General features: G+C 46.5%; 5 protein-coding genes across 5 annotated transcripts; 1 reads left to right on the top strand and 4 right to left on the bottom strand.

The window, feature by feature from the left end:
• Positions 1 to 16: 16 nt before the first annotated feature.
• Positions 17 to 2,529, bottom strand: FTJAE_1871 (zeaxanthin epoxidase chloroplastic; the record flags this gene model as incomplete). Its single annotated transcript, XM_037348006.1, has 4 exons — positions 17 to 809; positions 869 to 1,557; positions 1,610 to 2,240; positions 2,294 to 2,529. 4 exons carry the CDS (start codon positions 2,527 to 2,529, stop codon positions 17 to 19), a joined length of 2,349 nt encoding a protein of 782 aa, XP_037211080.1.
• An 832-nt stretch (positions 2,530 to 3,361) lies between these two features.
• FTJAE_1870 (zinc-binding alcohol dehydrogenase domain protein) lies at positions 3,362 to 4,483 on the bottom strand (the record flags this gene model as incomplete). The annotated part of the gene is made up of 1 exon (XM_037348005.1): positions 3,362 to 4,483. The coding sequence occupies one exon, from the start codon at positions 4,481 to 4,483 to the stop codon at positions 3,362 to 3,364; it is 1,122 nt and encodes a 373-aa protein (XP_037211079.1).
• Positions 4,484 to 5,872: 1,389 nt separating this feature from the next.
• On the bottom strand, positions 5,873 to 6,804 carry FTJAE_1869 (Ammonia transport outward 2; the record flags this gene model as incomplete). The annotated part of the gene is made up of 4 exons (XM_037348003.1): positions 5,873 to 5,945; positions 5,995 to 6,233; positions 6,281 to 6,437; positions 6,497 to 6,804. 4 exons carry the CDS (start codon positions 6,802 to 6,804, stop codon positions 5,873 to 5,875), a joined length of 777 nt encoding a protein of 258 aa, XP_037211078.1.
• A 1,826-nt stretch (positions 6,805 to 8,630) lies between these two features.
• FTJAE_1868 (solute:Na+ symporter SSS family) lies at positions 8,631 to 10,580 on the top strand (the record flags this gene model as incomplete). The annotated part of the gene is made up of 1 exon (XM_037348002.1): positions 8,631 to 10,580. One exon carries the CDS (start codon positions 8,631 to 8,633, stop codon positions 10,578 to 10,580), a length of 1,950 nt encoding a protein of 649 aa, XP_037211077.1.
• Positions 10,581 to 13,180: 2,600 nt separating this feature from the next.
• On the bottom strand, positions 13,181 to 15,911 carry FTJAE_1867 (uncharacterized protein; the record flags this gene model as incomplete). Its single annotated transcript, XM_037348001.1, has 5 exons — positions 13,181 to 14,725; positions 14,784 to 14,796; positions 14,915 to 15,498; positions 15,552 to 15,654; positions 15,715 to 15,911. The coding sequence occupies 5 exons, from the start codon at positions 15,909 to 15,911 to the stop codon at positions 13,181 to 13,183; spliced, it is 2,442 nt and encodes an 813-aa protein (XP_037211076.1).
• Positions 15,912 to 15,969: the final 58 nt, after the last annotated feature.

Here is a 15,969-nt window from a genome sequence, read left to right as displayed (position 1 = left end):
CAGCAGGCTCCATCCTCTAGTTGTTTGTACGGATCCGTCTATCGGTCCTCATAAACATCTCCTCCCTCCACCCAAGAAACGCAATGTGAGTTGCAGCAGGTCCAAGCAACGGTTGTGCAACTAAAACTGCTAAAGAAGTCGTCAAAGCTTCCTTGCTAGTGATATAACCTAAGCGTCGCAGGTCAAGAGTCCGGTACAGGCTATTGGCAAGAACAGAAACTGCGTTCAAAAACATGTCGCGCTGTAGAAATACATGAATCTTGGCTGATGGATCAGATGGAGACGCACCAGATACTAAGTATCTGATACTGCCAAAAACACCAGAGGTGCTGAGATTTGGACTTGATGCTGTGCGGTAAAGTGTATAGAGGTGTACAAGCGCTGTAGCTGCGGTTCCTGCCATGTATACTGATCTCAATAGGGAGTGAGTTTCGGCCTTTCGCTTCCTGCGCTCTTGACTCTCTTTCAGAGGTTTGGGCTGAGGCGTGTCTCTGGGACTCCGTTCGCGTAGAACCGTTGAGAGACCGGCAGTGATAAGGCCAACATAGACGGGGAACGGTTGCCAAAGCGCAGTGAACCTCTGCCAAGTTGCCTTATTCTTGAAGGGCCAGAGCATCAACGCAGTGGGAATGATGTATCCAAGGGTGATGCCGGGCACGAAAGACTCGACCACTTCCTTGTCAATCGAGCGGTCCGTCATTGGAGCGGTGTGGCCTCCGAAAACACCCTCGCATGCTGAAATCAAGTAATATAGAGGTGCAATACGCCCAACCACCTTGATTTGGTAGATGGTGCTAAAGACCGACGAACTAAATCACACTTTGGTCAGTTCTGGCCCGTGATTACTTGCTGTTGCTCCATGACTTACAAAGAAGTAAGGAGGCCCTTTGAACCAACTCGGTAGCTCTCCAAAGTCCAGTCAAGGGTAGTCGACAATAACAGCGGCGTGAAAGAAATCCACTGCAAGTTCGCCGCAACGTTCCCGGAAGCAAGAGGGACTCCAAAAACAGCAACCAAGTGTGCCAAGATTTTATCCAAAGTCACAAGCCCTGTGTAGTGCTTCACCAGAGGCTCGCCGCCAAAAGTAGTTGGAATCTCCAATGGTCCAAGAATTTGCAACGCGAGCCGGAATATCGCAGCCTGACTTATCACTCCTAGGCCTGTGGGGAGCCAGCTCCAAGAAAGAGGCTGAGACGGTAGCTCGTCGTTGAAGGGGATTGTGTGGTCTCGTTGAGGTACAGGAATGCTATTGATTCGTGTTGCACCAATGACTTTGCGTGCGCCTAGTTGAAGTACAGCCTTGGTGCTTAATAGACGAGCTAAGACAGGACTGATAGTTGCTAGGAAGGGTGTTTCCATCGCCTGCATCTGCTGCGTCTTGTGAGCATCGCTGACAAGCCACTGTACTCTCTGGAAACGCTCTTCTTGTACGGCGGTGAAAGCCGCTTCGATTTGTGCATCGCTCCAGTCTGACCACTCGTCTGAGGTTAGGTGGTTCACGAGAGACGCTGCAGTCTCAATGGCGGAATTACCGCCGTGACCGGTCAATGGCTCAAACTAAGTGGCTCAGATTAGCATGGAGAGACATATACTAGATGAGACTGTATACCTTGTGAGCAGCATCGCCGATGGTGATAATGCGTTTGTAGTGCCACTTCTCAAATACATACTCATGGAGCGGCGTTAAGGCAGAGCTAGTTCTGGCTTTATACAACTGGCCAAAGGTGACATCGGGAGTGATCTGATCGGACGCATGCTCGGCCGCCAATTGCTCCTCATCAACTTTCGTATACCTCGGAATATCGTCGCCGTACAAAGTAACAGGCAATTTAACAAAAAGGAACCAGTAAAACTTCCCTCCAGGCCCGACCAAAACCAGATAAGAGAAGTTGTCGTTGTACACGTAGTGACTACCTTGCGTAAGCTCTTCAATAGGTCGTGAGATGCCAAAGATACATTTGTAGTAGCATGGCACGCTTGACCATTCGTCAGAAGGAAAGTATCCTGGCGACGCGACGCGCCACATTTCCTTTCGGACGTTGCTGTAGATCCCATCGGCTCCAACGAGAATGTCTCCCTTGAAAACCTTGCCTTTGTCTGTGGTGACTTGAATGCCGTTATCTAGCTCCAGAACTGAAACCACTTTCTGACCAGGATGTACTGAGGCTTTTGATTCGAGCTTGTTGTATAGAACCTGCATCAGCATCTGCCTGTCAATGAAGATGGTGGGATATCCATGTCTGTTGAGTGTCAAATCGAAACATTTCTTTCTGGGGCTCATTCTCTGACCTACCTCTCGATCAAATGATCTCGGACATTGCTATGATGCCTGATAACTGAGCCATCGGGGTATCGTATGTAGGTATTATTCAGTGGAATGTCGACTAATGACATAAGCTCATCAGCGCAACCAAGTTGATCGAGGATTCGAAGTCCGCTGGATTGAAGACCAATACTTGCCCCAACCTGAGGAGCGATCTCGTCGTAGGATTCCAACAAAACGTAGCGTATGCCGGCCTTTTCTAGCATATTGGCGAGTGAAAGGCCGGAAATACCTCCCCCCGCAATTATCACTGTCCGCTCAGACTTTTCCTGCATGTTGTAGGTTAAGCAATAAATCGTGGTGATCAAGTTCGTTGGTGTAACTGCAGCCGGTTTCACAGCTCTTATGTTATCGCCTCAGATTAAAGTACTTTTACCACGGAAGTTACTGAATAGCCGAATTCTCCGGTCGTCGGCCTCTCGGGCTATCATGGCAAACGAATGTCGAGCATAATAAGGGGCATTGCGTGGTCAATTACGGAGTAGATAGCCGAAACGACAGTAATGTCAGTGCGTTGCAGCGCAGATCATTTCTTTATTGTATTGAAATTCGCAATTTAGCCTCGGTAGATCCACAGGGTCCTCATACCATGGCCATTCGGAGAGTAGCATAGGCCCCATCTGCCGAGTGACGCGTCCCCATAACGTATGCAGAGACCCTGAAACGGTGATTCCAGCCAATGGTTTTCCAAGGCGACACTCCGTTCCTGGAGCTCGAATTGTCTTCTTGTGGACTCCATGGAAAGTCCATGGGTAAGAAGGAGTTGAGTGGATATTCTCATGTCTTTTCTACTCACAAGTCCCTTCATGAGACTAAGTCGTAGGCATACAACCTACTATCTGGTTTAGGATTGCTCTAAGTTAAGGTTATATTATGGCCTATTTTCTAGATGCTCTGACCCTTCACCTGAAAGGCTGTGATCGAATTAATTTACTCAATCAGTTCCTTCTCTATACCAGCCGGCGAAAAACACCCGCTGCGAGGATATGTCAAGTTGATAATTACATGCATGTGAGCCAGCAGATACATAGAGCTGCCTCACTCTAATACAACTACAATCTTCTTCCCAGACTTTTCGTTTCGTACCTGATCCAGTCCCTCAGAAATTGTCTCCAGACCAGTGCCGTTAACGCGAGCTTCTGAAGGTAGAGTATACTGCCCAAGCTCTAGTGCTTCACTCAGATACAAGGCAATCTTCCCGTCAACATCCCACTCCATGATATCCGTTCCAAAAACAAACTTGCTTCGGACTCCACTACTCATGACTTTGAGTTTGCTTGTTGAAGACATCCAGAGATACTTTGCGACGAATGGAACCATGGATAACTTTGTCGTTGGTGGCGAGGCTGGCATATCAAGAGTGACTTGGGCTACCTTCTTCGCAGCCCCGGGAATCGTTTTGATGATGTCGATACACTTTGCAAGAGAGCCTTGACCGATGGCTACGGCACCTGCACAATTCTTGTCCTTGAGACTTGCAACGATATCGTCTATGACTGATGAGCTGCGATAGTCGAAGACTGTAGATGCGCCGAGACTGTGTACGGTCTCCCGACTCTTGGGTGACGCCGTAGCGATGACATCGTAGCCAGCTGCGACAGCAAGTTGCACAGCATTCTTCCCAACGCTCGTGCCAGCTCCCCAGATCAGGACTGTCTCACCAGTATGTTTGCGATGCGCCTTTGTCTGAGGCATTCGAAGCGCGAGCTGATCCTTTTGGAAGAGCGCGCACGCAGCAGTGACAGCAGTAAGAGGCAAGACGCTCGCATCAGCGCTCTTCATGCCAGCAGGCACCTTTATAGCCAAATACTCTCTGATCACGACAAGTTGTTGGAAGGCGCCCTCATCGGGTCTTCGTCCGCGCTTATCCATACCGACTGCCAGTCCCACGATCGTATCACCCTCTTTGAATTGAGTTACGTCAGCCCCAGCTTTGATAACTTTGCCAGCGACATCATAACCGAGAATGAGAGGATATGTGAGCCACTCAAACATCATGTTACCCATGGACTGTTTGACAGCATCGACGGGGTTGATAGCAACGGCTTCTGTTTTGACGAGTAGTTCATTTGGTCCAATTTCTGGAACAGGTGCAGATTTGACCTCAATGAGAGGACTATTGGGGCTGAGAAGGTACGCGGCTTTGTTTGAAAGTGTCATTGTCGAAAAAATGACTGAATTTGGGTCAAGATAAAATCCAATGTAGAAGGTTTATTGTTTCTTACACAGATAATTTCTTGGCTCCTGCGAGTCCTATATACTACAGTTCTCATAGTCAATGACGAAAATCAGCAAAGTCGATTTTGTGAGCATATGCTTATTTCTACGAATTCTGATACTATTCCCGCCAGATCAATGCGAATCCGAGCCTCAACGCGCTGCTTTCCGCTTTGGGATAAGACTAGGCGGGCTCCTGCTAATCGAGACTTATCCATTGGCTTGAGATCCGACTCTGGCCCACTCGGTTGCCAGTCGAGCCAATTAGAGTACACGATCGAAGATCAGCTTATCAGCACTATTCCTTCTTATTGGGATCTCACTTTGTAGGGTAATCGACAGTCGCTGTTACTGACATACATACCTTGCTGTTCTGATATTGAGCTCGGGTAGTAAAGTGACCTACTCTCAAGTCATGTTAAGATATATTAATTCTACCGAGGTCTTTATATTACTCAGATCCGAAATTAAACGTTTTCTCTCTTAAGGTTTTTATATACTAAGTTTCGCCCCAAGTGTTCATTAGCTGTGTTTACCCTTAATTTATGTTCCCTATGCCGCTCTGTGTTGCCTTGCGACCTAATCCAATCTATTATGCTCGTGGATTGAGGCCACTTGTTCAGTTAGATCATAAGGTTAAAGGCAGCAGCGCCGTATGACTTTAAGACTCACTTTTAAAGTTATTGTGTTTTTTGGCGTAGGTAGTGTATGACGCCTTATATGTGATATGCTGAAAAATAAGCATTATATTGTGTTATTTTCATTATGAGACCGTATTGCTGCAGAGACATTTTATCTTTTTAATACTAAGTTTCGCTTCTAACTTATGTTCGCATAGGTCTAGGTACTGATGTTTGATAAGATCTATGTAATTTGCAAGGTCGCTATCCGACAGTCCGGTATTTCCAGGGCCCTGCCACTTTACAAAGTCTCCGTGTTCGAAGACCTGTTAGCCACTTATATTCATGATTCCTGATAAAGCCTTGATAAACGTTCCTTTATCAAGTGAGATCACTCTCGATCGTGAATGTAGCTTATATGGGATTGGCAGTTGATTTGGACCAACATAACCTTGCTGCTGAGATTCGGAGCGTAAGGGCCAATTGACGTACGGTCCTGTCATTTGTATCTTCCAGCGTGGGTTCTTTTTCGACTCGTCGGTTAAGTATTATACCGGCAGGATCACTGAGTTTGATGATTATAACCCTGGAAATTCAGCCCGTCTCTCACTACAGCTTCCTGCACAAGGGAGTAGAATGCTAGACAAGGCCAAGGTATTGCCGCATATACAGAAATGATTACTATTTTATTTGTTGATCTTGAAATCCACGGCTAGTTTACATGTGAGCCATGGGATCTACGGCTTGGATTCCACGGAAGATCAGGATTCGGTGGCAGAACAAAGCTATGCCGACGTGTCAGTACAACTCTCATATACTCATGGGTAGACTTACCTATTCTGTCTATTTGCCAAACCCTCATACATAAGGTACCATGCCGTGAATGAAACCAACAAGCCAGTCACGCCGCCGCACTTGAGTAGTACGTTATTGGGAGCTCCTGACTCTTCAGTCCAGAGGTTAGCCACCCCGAGCAAGAGCCAGGTGCAGTTGACAAGAAGGCAAAGCGTCAGAGAAAAGACATTCGACTTCATTGAGCATAGCGTTATGGCCACTGAGAAGATGAAGAATCCCTACAGAATGTGAGCTCTGGGAGTAGGTAAGTGCAGCAGTGACCTACCATAAGAAAGAGCCCATTGGCGTGGTTGTAGTCGGCAAGGCTGGGGTAAGCGTCCCTGACGTTAAAGCTGGGAATCATACCAATGGCGTAAGAGATCCAGAAACAGCCATACGAGCAGGCAATAGTGGCGCTGACTGTATTGCCATTGGCGATATCCCTAATCAAAGCATGAGAATCCACCTGAAATGATGCAGTCTTAAGAAAACAACCACTTACCACATGCCAGAAAGTAATTGAGCAAGACCTCCATAAGCCAGAGCTGGTCCAATGACAATATTTGGAATAGTCACGCCGTGTACATTGAGGTTGACCAAGGCTGTCAAGAACGTCGCAAAGGCAAAGCCAGAGAGACCAAGGGGACCAGCATCACCAAACCTTTGGCGGAATTCAATATCCTTTTGTCGAGCAGCTTCTCGTTGGGCTATACCACAAGGCTTTGTCTCAGGGCCATCCTCTTGTGCGGACCAGAAAGCTGCATCTTTGTCTCCACTCGATCGGTCCACTTCTGTTCGTGCGGATGACATCTTTGGCTGTTTTGTTAGATAATGGGACGAAGGTTTTATCGTGAAGAAATAAAAAGAGATTTAGACATAAGAGTTAAGGTAAGAGGAAAGGGGATCCTGTTGAAGCTTGTTTCTCGTAGTGGAGACAGTGGATCTCCGGAGCGAAGAAAAAATTACGTCTTAGTTTCTAACACCCAGACCAATAGAAGCCAAGGGCGAGCTCGACAATAACTGCAGTCTGCTCACTATTTGTGTTTATGAGCTTAATTTAGTTGCCAAGCATATCGCCATCGCCAAGAGCATGCATCTCTGTAGAAAGTCCCGGCTAGAAGAACAATACTGTTACTTTTTCAGTACGTAATGCTGCTCTCAACTGTGGGACCAAAGGGGAGTCGGAGCGTTTATATTAATGATAGAGCAGATCTAGAAATAAAGGATTTTATTTACTGGCTTAGCCATATTGTAAATTCTAAAAGAATCTGCCTTGATACTATTTAGGCTTCCAGCCTACATTCATTGGGCTTCCTTCTACGGTGTAGTTGTCTGTTTGACCTAGAAGCCCTACGAAGCTGAGCTAACTGGTTGGGGAAGTACAGCCCGTAATACCCGGCAAGATCCTGCTAAATGCTCCGCAGCCCGCCGGTCGCCGATGCTTTCTCCCAGAGACCTCTGTCGAGCACTTCTTCCTCGTTTGGTAGACCTTTGACACGCTCAAATGGCATGTGCTATTTGTCGCTGTTGTCAGGTTCCAGGCCAGCATTTGCTCTGTTGGTGACAGATATTACAAGGGAATTTAACTAATACTTAAACTAAGAGTACTAAATACATAAATGCCTATATGAGATAAAGGGCATAATGCAGATAGTAGCTGCCCGGGCCTAACTGATAAGCGGAACAGTAAGAAGTTTTTACAGAACATATAACTTATTAATATACCTCTGAGTTGGTCATCATGATATCTAGCTGTTCATCCAGGATTAAGATACTAGTTTACAGAACTCACACACTGAACCCCATCACTATTTGAGCAAAGCTGATCAGAGTAGAAGTAGCTCTCCCGATAGTAGATAAATACGAGCACATGTCGCAGTTGCTTGAACAAGAGTCATCGAGGGAGGTCTCGAGACAGTGCAATTTAGTGCCCCGATTGACAGTTAATAAAAGCGGAGTACGAAGTAAAAGCAAGAACAAGATACTTTCAACTAGTCCTCATCGTCAATGCACAAGTCCAAGGCTTGTGTTAGTATCGAGACTTGAGAACCTCTTTAGCGTATTCATTTTGGCAACTATTCTCCTTTTTTAAAAGTTTAGGGCTTTAGCTCGTAAATGTAACCCTATATTTACTGGCCTGGCTTATTATTCTAGACTCCATCCCGCGAGTACAGTAGATAAGATGGCAAGCTATAATTGGTCAGATGGCATGCGCTATTGATAAATGTCTTATTCTAGAGTCTAGACTCATGACCGTAAGTAAATCAAATGAGTTGTCAAGTCATAATTGGCCGGATATCCTGCGCTATTGATAAATGGCTTGGTCTCTGGTAGCTGGAAATCCATAAGCAGTATTAGCAATGCGGCTCACCGCATTAATCGAGACAATGGCTTAATATCAAGTAGCTGAACTGCTGTAAATAGCAGAGACATTGCGCATTAACGCAGAGTTTACAGGGGTGCTCGTGAGATCTCAGCTCACTACGAAAAGCCGCCTCTGGCCCAGAATAATTCTCATAGACTAAAGTGCTTACGAGCTGTCAGCTATAAAGACTAAGTTCCAATCCTCTCAGAATCCTCCCATCTGCTACGCATCATGATTTATCTTTTCACAAAAGCTGTCTCACTACTCAACCATGCTCGCCATAGAAACAGTGACTCTTGCTGCAGGCCAGCGGCTTCCGTTAACTGTCGCCAACACCAAGGACCATCATGATCTTGACTGCTTCAACCAACCAACTAAAGATTATGATACTGATATTCTTTATGACGCCCAGTCTGGACAGGCAGCTCCACGCCCCGTCGTTGCCATACTGGGTGATCGCACCGTCCAGCTCACTGTCAGAGTCAGGGTACCTGAAGAACTCCAGCACTGGCCCATCGTGCTTTCGACAGACCAGAGCCGCAGTACATATTATTCAAGCTGTGACTTTGGGACTGACCCGGATCCCGACATTGTTGTATGCAATATGATGATGGTGCACAGTGATGGCCCAGGTGTCTGGAACCCTGGTAGTCTTCTAGGCCCAACTCAGTTCTACGTGTCCTATGCTCCAGGGGATATTATGGAACCAGTTCTCTATCGAGAACAACCTGCCAAGGTCCCCATGGAACTCTATTTGTTGTCAAATGAGCTTCCGTCGTATTTCAGTTCCGGAGTTCCACTTCTACTACTACAGATGTTCATGGGTGCGGCAATGCAGCGAAACATTACAAATGTACAACAGTGGATGGAACTAGTCGTCAAAATATGTCACGGCTCTGCCAAGCCCCTCACAGGAGAGCCAGCAAACACACAGGACCATTGGCTCAAATACAACACCGGTGGCGGCGCTCCCAGCTTCATACAGCCCAACAAAAACAACCCAGACCCAATTCCGGTATTGAACACGTATCAAAACTATGGCGGCTGCTTTCAGCTATCAGCATGGCTTGATGCTTACAGGAACTTCAAGCAGTCCGGAGCTCTCACTCTTGTCAACTGTTACGATCAAGCAGGTGCTGTAGAACTCGCAGCGTCTCTTGGCGTTGACTATGACTGCATCGCTTGGGAGTTTCATCAAACATATGGATACATATCCAAAACAACCGAGCTTGTTGGATGGGGGCATTGCAACAATCCCTTCTTTAACAAAAACCCCAAAAATAAAGTGCTTGAAGAAAAGGATCCCGCCCGACAGCCATTTTCCAACCATGCATTTCTGTCATGGAGCCCAGAGTTCGATCCATCCACTGCCTTCTATCTCGACAAGACTGACCCTTCGACGTATACTGATGTCAACATGCTGGCACTGCATGCATGTGCAGGCCCCCATCTAGGGAATGAGACTCGAGGAGTGTGGGTGAGCCCAACTTCGTACCCGCCAGGCTATACAGACAACTCGACGTATTGGAAAACTCGCGACGACCAGTATCCTGATAACGCCTCCACACATTTCGAGGGTTTGACAGACAGACATTTCTGGACTCCCGGTATCACCGGTCTCTCATCCGACAAAGCGCAGCGGTCGTACGGACCTCTTCCTGCCGATCCATTTGCAGGAACTGAAATAACATTCCCAACACCTGCTGACTTCCCAGACTCGACCATGGTACTCGGGGGCAGTGTATCCAGTCTGCAGAGTTTCTTCACACAAGCCCTGATGCAAGACAAGCCCGATACTAGCGACTGGAAGTCAGTGCCCATTGCAGATATCCTGCTTCGCAATAATGCTGGTGTTGTACGAGAGACAAAGCTGTTCGACCCCAAACAACCTGCATTCGACTATGCTTCCCTTAAGATTTCTGTTATGCCGAGTCTCTCTGCTGCCCTTGATCTTCAGAGAGCTCGGGCTACACAGGTCATTATAACAAGCACTATGAGTGCGAGCGACTTTACGCCAAGCCTAAGCTCGCAGGCTTCTACCAGAAGGATCCATATACTGCAGGCGGATTATACTAGTATACTGGTGTGCCTTAACCTCGTGGTCGAGATCAGTGGTTATATAAGCAAGGAAATAGTGCAAGGGCTGACTAGCTCGGTGGCGCAACAGCTTGAAGGTTTTCCAAGTGAGCCCAGTAGCCAGTGGCAGCAAATCTTACAGTAAAAAAGGACCAATAGCCTGGTTGGGTCTCGATACGAACGTGCTATCTTAAGAAATAAGGTTATGGTATTTAATATAGAAAATTCTTTATGTTCAAGGAAGAAGGAATCTAAACTCCTAACTGAGTCTACGAGTAATCGTCTCCCTGTACCGGAGTAAGCAGAAATATTGATGCCCCGAAATCTGTGTATGAGGCAGAGGGGGCGCTAACGGAAGTGGACGTTCACCCGTACTGCTCCACGTTAGGCTTAAACCCAATCTTCCTCTATACTCGAATGAATGCAAGGCATCTTGCTGGCATTATCCCCTTGAAAGATAGTCTCTGTAAGCTTAATAAAATGCACCACTTCCTATCTCCACGGCTCCAACATCCTAAGCCGCAACTGACAGCATCACTATCATTAAATATTTCAGGCCAATCCCTTAGTTTCACTCCTAAAGAAATTTATTTACTATTATTAATATCTGCGAGATTCTTCAGGCTCTAGGTTATAAACATACTAAGCTAAAACCTTAACAAGTCTGCGGGTAATAATGCTACTGAGTTGCTGTAGTAAAGGTGGAGATATAAAGAATATAAGGAAAATTGAGGGTAATACAGGCATATGCCTTGACCTTAAGATAAGAAAACATGTTAAAGCGGCCAGAAACCAGGAAATACAAAGTTCATAGAATGATGTATGATCTAGCGGCCATTCAGCAATGATTTGACCACTTAGATTAGAGAGTGCGAAAACCTAAAGGTTTAAGCTAATGAGATCAGCTTGGCTGTTATTTCATACTTACAGATGCGGTCAATATGTATCTGAGAGTATCTTCTGTGTAAATACGTGACTGGTCTTGGTTTGTTATGAGTTTCTGTATCATCAATTTAGCCTCGAGTGCAAAAGTGAATCAAGTATTTCGTGTAACCTCTCCTACCTTTGTTCTTGCATCAAGAATATCCAGATGGCTCTGTATATCGCGAAGTATTTCCAGACTCTTTCGAATCCGTTGTACCGACTCAGGAGCATCAAGTTCCGGGTGGAAGCTTCCCCATAGAGGATGGGCTGGCACACTCTCTGTAGAAGCGTGTAACTCATTTAGCAGGAAAGTTCTAAATCTCTCTGCTATCCTAGAGTTTGTGCGCTGGAAATGTGTAAGAATGTTCGAGAACTGGATTATCCAGTATTGGTTAAGCATGAGCAATAGTTCATCCGATGAACAGTTCATTTTCTCTTCCTGATAAAGGTAGTTAGCTATGAAACTACTGCAAACTCAAAGAAAGATTCCCTTACAAAAAGTTTGAAATTAGCGTCAAGCGTGTAATGGATGTGCTGGTGGTAATCGGCAATCTTTTCCAATTGAACAGCCAAGACACTGAGAGAATATGCTCGAGGCGACAAACTTCTCTTGGTATCACTTTTATGATCTCCCAAACTGCCATTTGAGAGTATGGCATCATACGAGGACCCACTAACGGTTGGTGGTTTGTCAAAACCGTTGCTCAGGCATGCTGCTGTCCAGTATCGTTCACTTGTGCCAATCACAATTGTAGACCATGTTACCTGGTATAAGCAGGTGTTATGTGGCTGGGAAGTTAATTTGCCGTTTTGAGCTCCGCAGAGTTGTACCTGATGATATAGGAAAGAGAGGCTAGCGGTGAATCGGGGAGAGTTCTCTTCATCGACAGGTCTCTCGTTGATATCATCATGACTTGCAATAGCGAGAAATGGCAAATTGCATACTATTTGAAAGTCGCTTCTAAACCAAGTCTGTTAAAGCATTACAATGTTAGATAATGAGCTTCTATCAAGAGATAATGGTTACTTACTTACGCTTTTAGTTAAGTCTATTATAGGGCTTGGTTCTTTGGCGATGAGGTTGAAGAAGAGTTTCTGGAATCCTCTCACTCGAGAAAATTAACTCGTTCCCTGACTCTGCTAGGGTCAATATTCCAGATGTAGCTGTATGTCAATTAGCCTTTATGCTTCGAGGAATGGACCTTGGAAATACTTACATGCACTGTGGTGTGTAAGGTGTAGTATCTTGACCATTAGGGGACTTTTGAAATCATGTCAGTCGGGAACTACACTGGGATAACACCTTTTCAGTCTGCTTCATAACTTCCTTTTGACCCGATCCATGAACTCGCGGCCTTCAAGCGCTTCCTCTTTACTGAATAGGCACTCAACCTGTATTGTAGGCTGCGGGGTGTCTTCTCTGGTGCAGAAATCCCCAGTTACCTCGATAGAAGTGCCTCGGTTTCTCGAAGTTTTCGTTATCTTGTGTTCCCCAAGGAAGTCCTTTAGACAAGATAGCATGAATATCACAGCTTCCAAGAAACCATACTCGAGTGTGTTGAAACTAGAAAGGAGCTGTCTATCTTCTTCTAGCGAGTTGGGATTGTGGCCAAATAGACTTCGCCATTCGTCAAGACGGAGCAAGGTCTCAGGACTATCATCAGTAGCTAGTGGCCCTTCGCTCTGTAAGGATTTGAAGGCACTCGTCATTGATTTATTAATCATACCCCATTTACCAGATTTGTGGCCTTTCGATACTATCTGGGGTTGATTTTCCTGGTTCTTTCGTGGGGGGTTCTTGCCCGGGTCAGTCTCAAATATTCAGCGCAGGCTGTCGCGATTTGTGTTGGGGGAATATCTTTGATCGCTCAGCCTGGCAACCGCATCCACATCGAGCCGTATCTGGCATTTCCCGTTCTGACTAAATCTGGCCTGCATGTCACCCAACACCTCCGAAATGGGAAACATGTACCAGATATTCTTTTCAGGGCATCCAAGGCCAAGATATCCAGCCAGCAACCCAGTCCGCTTATCGAAAACGGCCGAGCCAGAAGATCCCTTTGGCATAGCACTATCAGACTCGATGCAAAATAATGTTTGGAAATCTTTTGAGCCCCGAGGTCGTAGCAATGACGGTGCCGGGAAAACCACGCCTCCAACGTACCCAACCGATGCTGTGGCAATTATAACCGGTCGAGGCTCTGTTTTACCTTGCAGTTCAAAGGCTTCAGACATCTGTATCAGCTCTAAACTATTGGAAGTACAGGTCCTTGCCTGGAGATCGACGTTTGTAGGAATGAGAAGATAGTCCATTTCCCTGGAGATTTGGCAATTCTCTGATTCGGGTGCAAAGCCTAGATACGGGGAGGCATGATCAATGAGGAATTCTTCAACCACTGGCCGTTCTGAAAGATGGAGATCTGGCGAAGAAGTCATTTGAACTGGCTCGTCTATGGGTTCTTCATCGGTGGACGTTGCTTCTGTGATAGCTGCACCACTTCGGTCTCGTTGGGTAGCAACCTCAAAGGCTGAGTCGCTTGATAAAGATGAGGGAATGTCATTGTCGGAGGCGTCTGAAGTGCTGTTCCGGCTCGTTGAGATATCCCAAGACGCAACGTCTTCGTCTGCGGAACAACCAATGTCGGTATCATCATCGCTTTCGTCCCAGTCATCCCAGTCATCCGTTGTGCTTTTAGTGACATTATGGATATCCTTCTCCTCAAAGTTGACAACGTGCGCTACAGTGAGCTGATAGGCACGGCCATCAACGTTGAGCAGGGGTCCTGCAGTGGCTGTTTGAAATCGCACCTCTCCTTTGCCAGAAACATGGCGTGCTTGTACTTGACGACATAGATAATTATCGCCTGTGATGGATGGAGATATGCGAATAGTCTTATATTCGTCATTGGCAATGTTCTTGCCCTTGTCTAGGTTTCGTAGTCCCGGTTCACATTCCAGTCCTGGTTCATCTTGCATCGTCTGCTGAGGCTCGCAAGCCGTCTCTGGAAGCGTTGCTTTGCTGATGACTTTGAATCGATCGAGTGCTTGACCTGGCTGGAAGATCGGACAGCTGCTTAAGATATCACGAGTAAGCTTTCGGATTCTGCGATTGGTGCATGAAACAACGACGAATGTCTTTGCTTCTTCCTCCGTGGCCCCAACTCGATAAAGACCGATCCAAAGTTTATGGCTAGACTCGGGGATACAGGAATGTCGAAGAAGATTCTGAATATTGGGCCGATGCGTGTTGAAAAGTGCAAGGTCTTCGCCTCGAGCCATCCAGACTTTCTGTTTACCAAAGAATGACTTGGGTTTAGAAAGTGTTGGGACTGACAGCTGTGTTTGGGCTGATACAGTGCATTCTTGCTTCGATCCAAGTTTATACAGCATATCATCCCTAGACTAATATTCAAACTGTACTTACTCCATCAAGACTTCTATGTCTAATGCTTAAGTTCCAATCTCCATACTGTCATCGAGACCGAAGGACACCACCAATTGTTCCATGAAATCACTGCAGCAAATATCTATCCTTCGGATTCTTTAGAGGATAACTTGGCACGTATTTCTCGCAGAGGGCGTTTGTTTGTCGTTGAGGGACGACTGGTTCGCCCGTCGAGAACGCCACGAGTTGTTATCTGCTCTGGCTGCCTCCGTTTTCCAAGATCTGTAGTGATACCAGGGCGGTGAACTTTACCGCCTTGGGCGCGGTCTTGTGCGACAGTGTATGGAACCGAGGGGCCCGATCGATCTGAAGAAGGCATCACGAGATTTGCAGCAGCTCCGGCAGTCAGTTCCCCGCCATGAAGCTCTGCTCCGACAGTCAAAGCGAGATTCTGTTGAGCAGATTCAAGAGGACCTTGTCTCGGCTTTGTATGCTCCTTGTTCATATGTTGTTGCAGAGCCTGTTCAGTGTACGTGATGAGTGAAAGCGCGCACTCAACTTCCTGGCAGCGGTAGACCGGCTTACGACGCGCTCTGAAAAGCCACTTGACATCCTCTGGTGTTTTCATCCGTGGGGAGGAATATATAAATGGTAGGCCGTATTTGTCCCTGAGTACATCGTTTCTCGGCTCGTTGCCTTTTCTTTGGCTGCAAAACTCGCTTATTTTCCGTTGCATCTCTTCACGCCAGACTTCCTACGTCTCGAATTAGCAGGAGAATCATGAGAGTAAAAGACAAGCAACTGTACCTTTGAAACTGATTTATGGAAGGTGTCGATTTCAAAGTTGCAGCTCCACTCGGCAACTTTCATAGGGTCACCTTCATCCATAGCAAGTAAATGGTTCGTGATGCTGTAGTGGTCAGTATAGTTGCTGGGTGAGGCAGAACAAAAAGGAGGAGCGTCGACATACAGGTTCATGACTAAGGGGATGCGGTCGCAGACAGAAACCATAGCCCGCCAACTTAATATGTGACCACCCTTTGTATGCTTCGCCAGGTACTGATAAACAATTTGCTGCAACTCATTGAGGGTCTTCGGCTTTTGCATCGGCGGCATGGTTCTTGCCTCGTGCACAAGCTGCGCGTTGGTCGCCATATCCGCGTTCATGGCGAGAAGGATTGCTCGTTTTAGCAACTTGAGACACGTCGAAGAATAAAAGGGAAGA

This window comes from Fusarium tjaetaba (assembly GCF_013396195.1).
Source record: "Fusarium tjaetaba strain NRRL 66243 chromosome Unknown NRRL66243_c0000033, whole genome shotgun sequence".
Taxonomy (NCBI): Eukaryota; Fungi; Ascomycota; class Sordariomycetes; order Hypocreales; family Nectriaceae; genus Fusarium; species Fusarium tjaetaba.
Note: the sequence above shows the minus strand (reverse complement) of the source record. Positions and strands in the feature narration are given on the sequence as shown.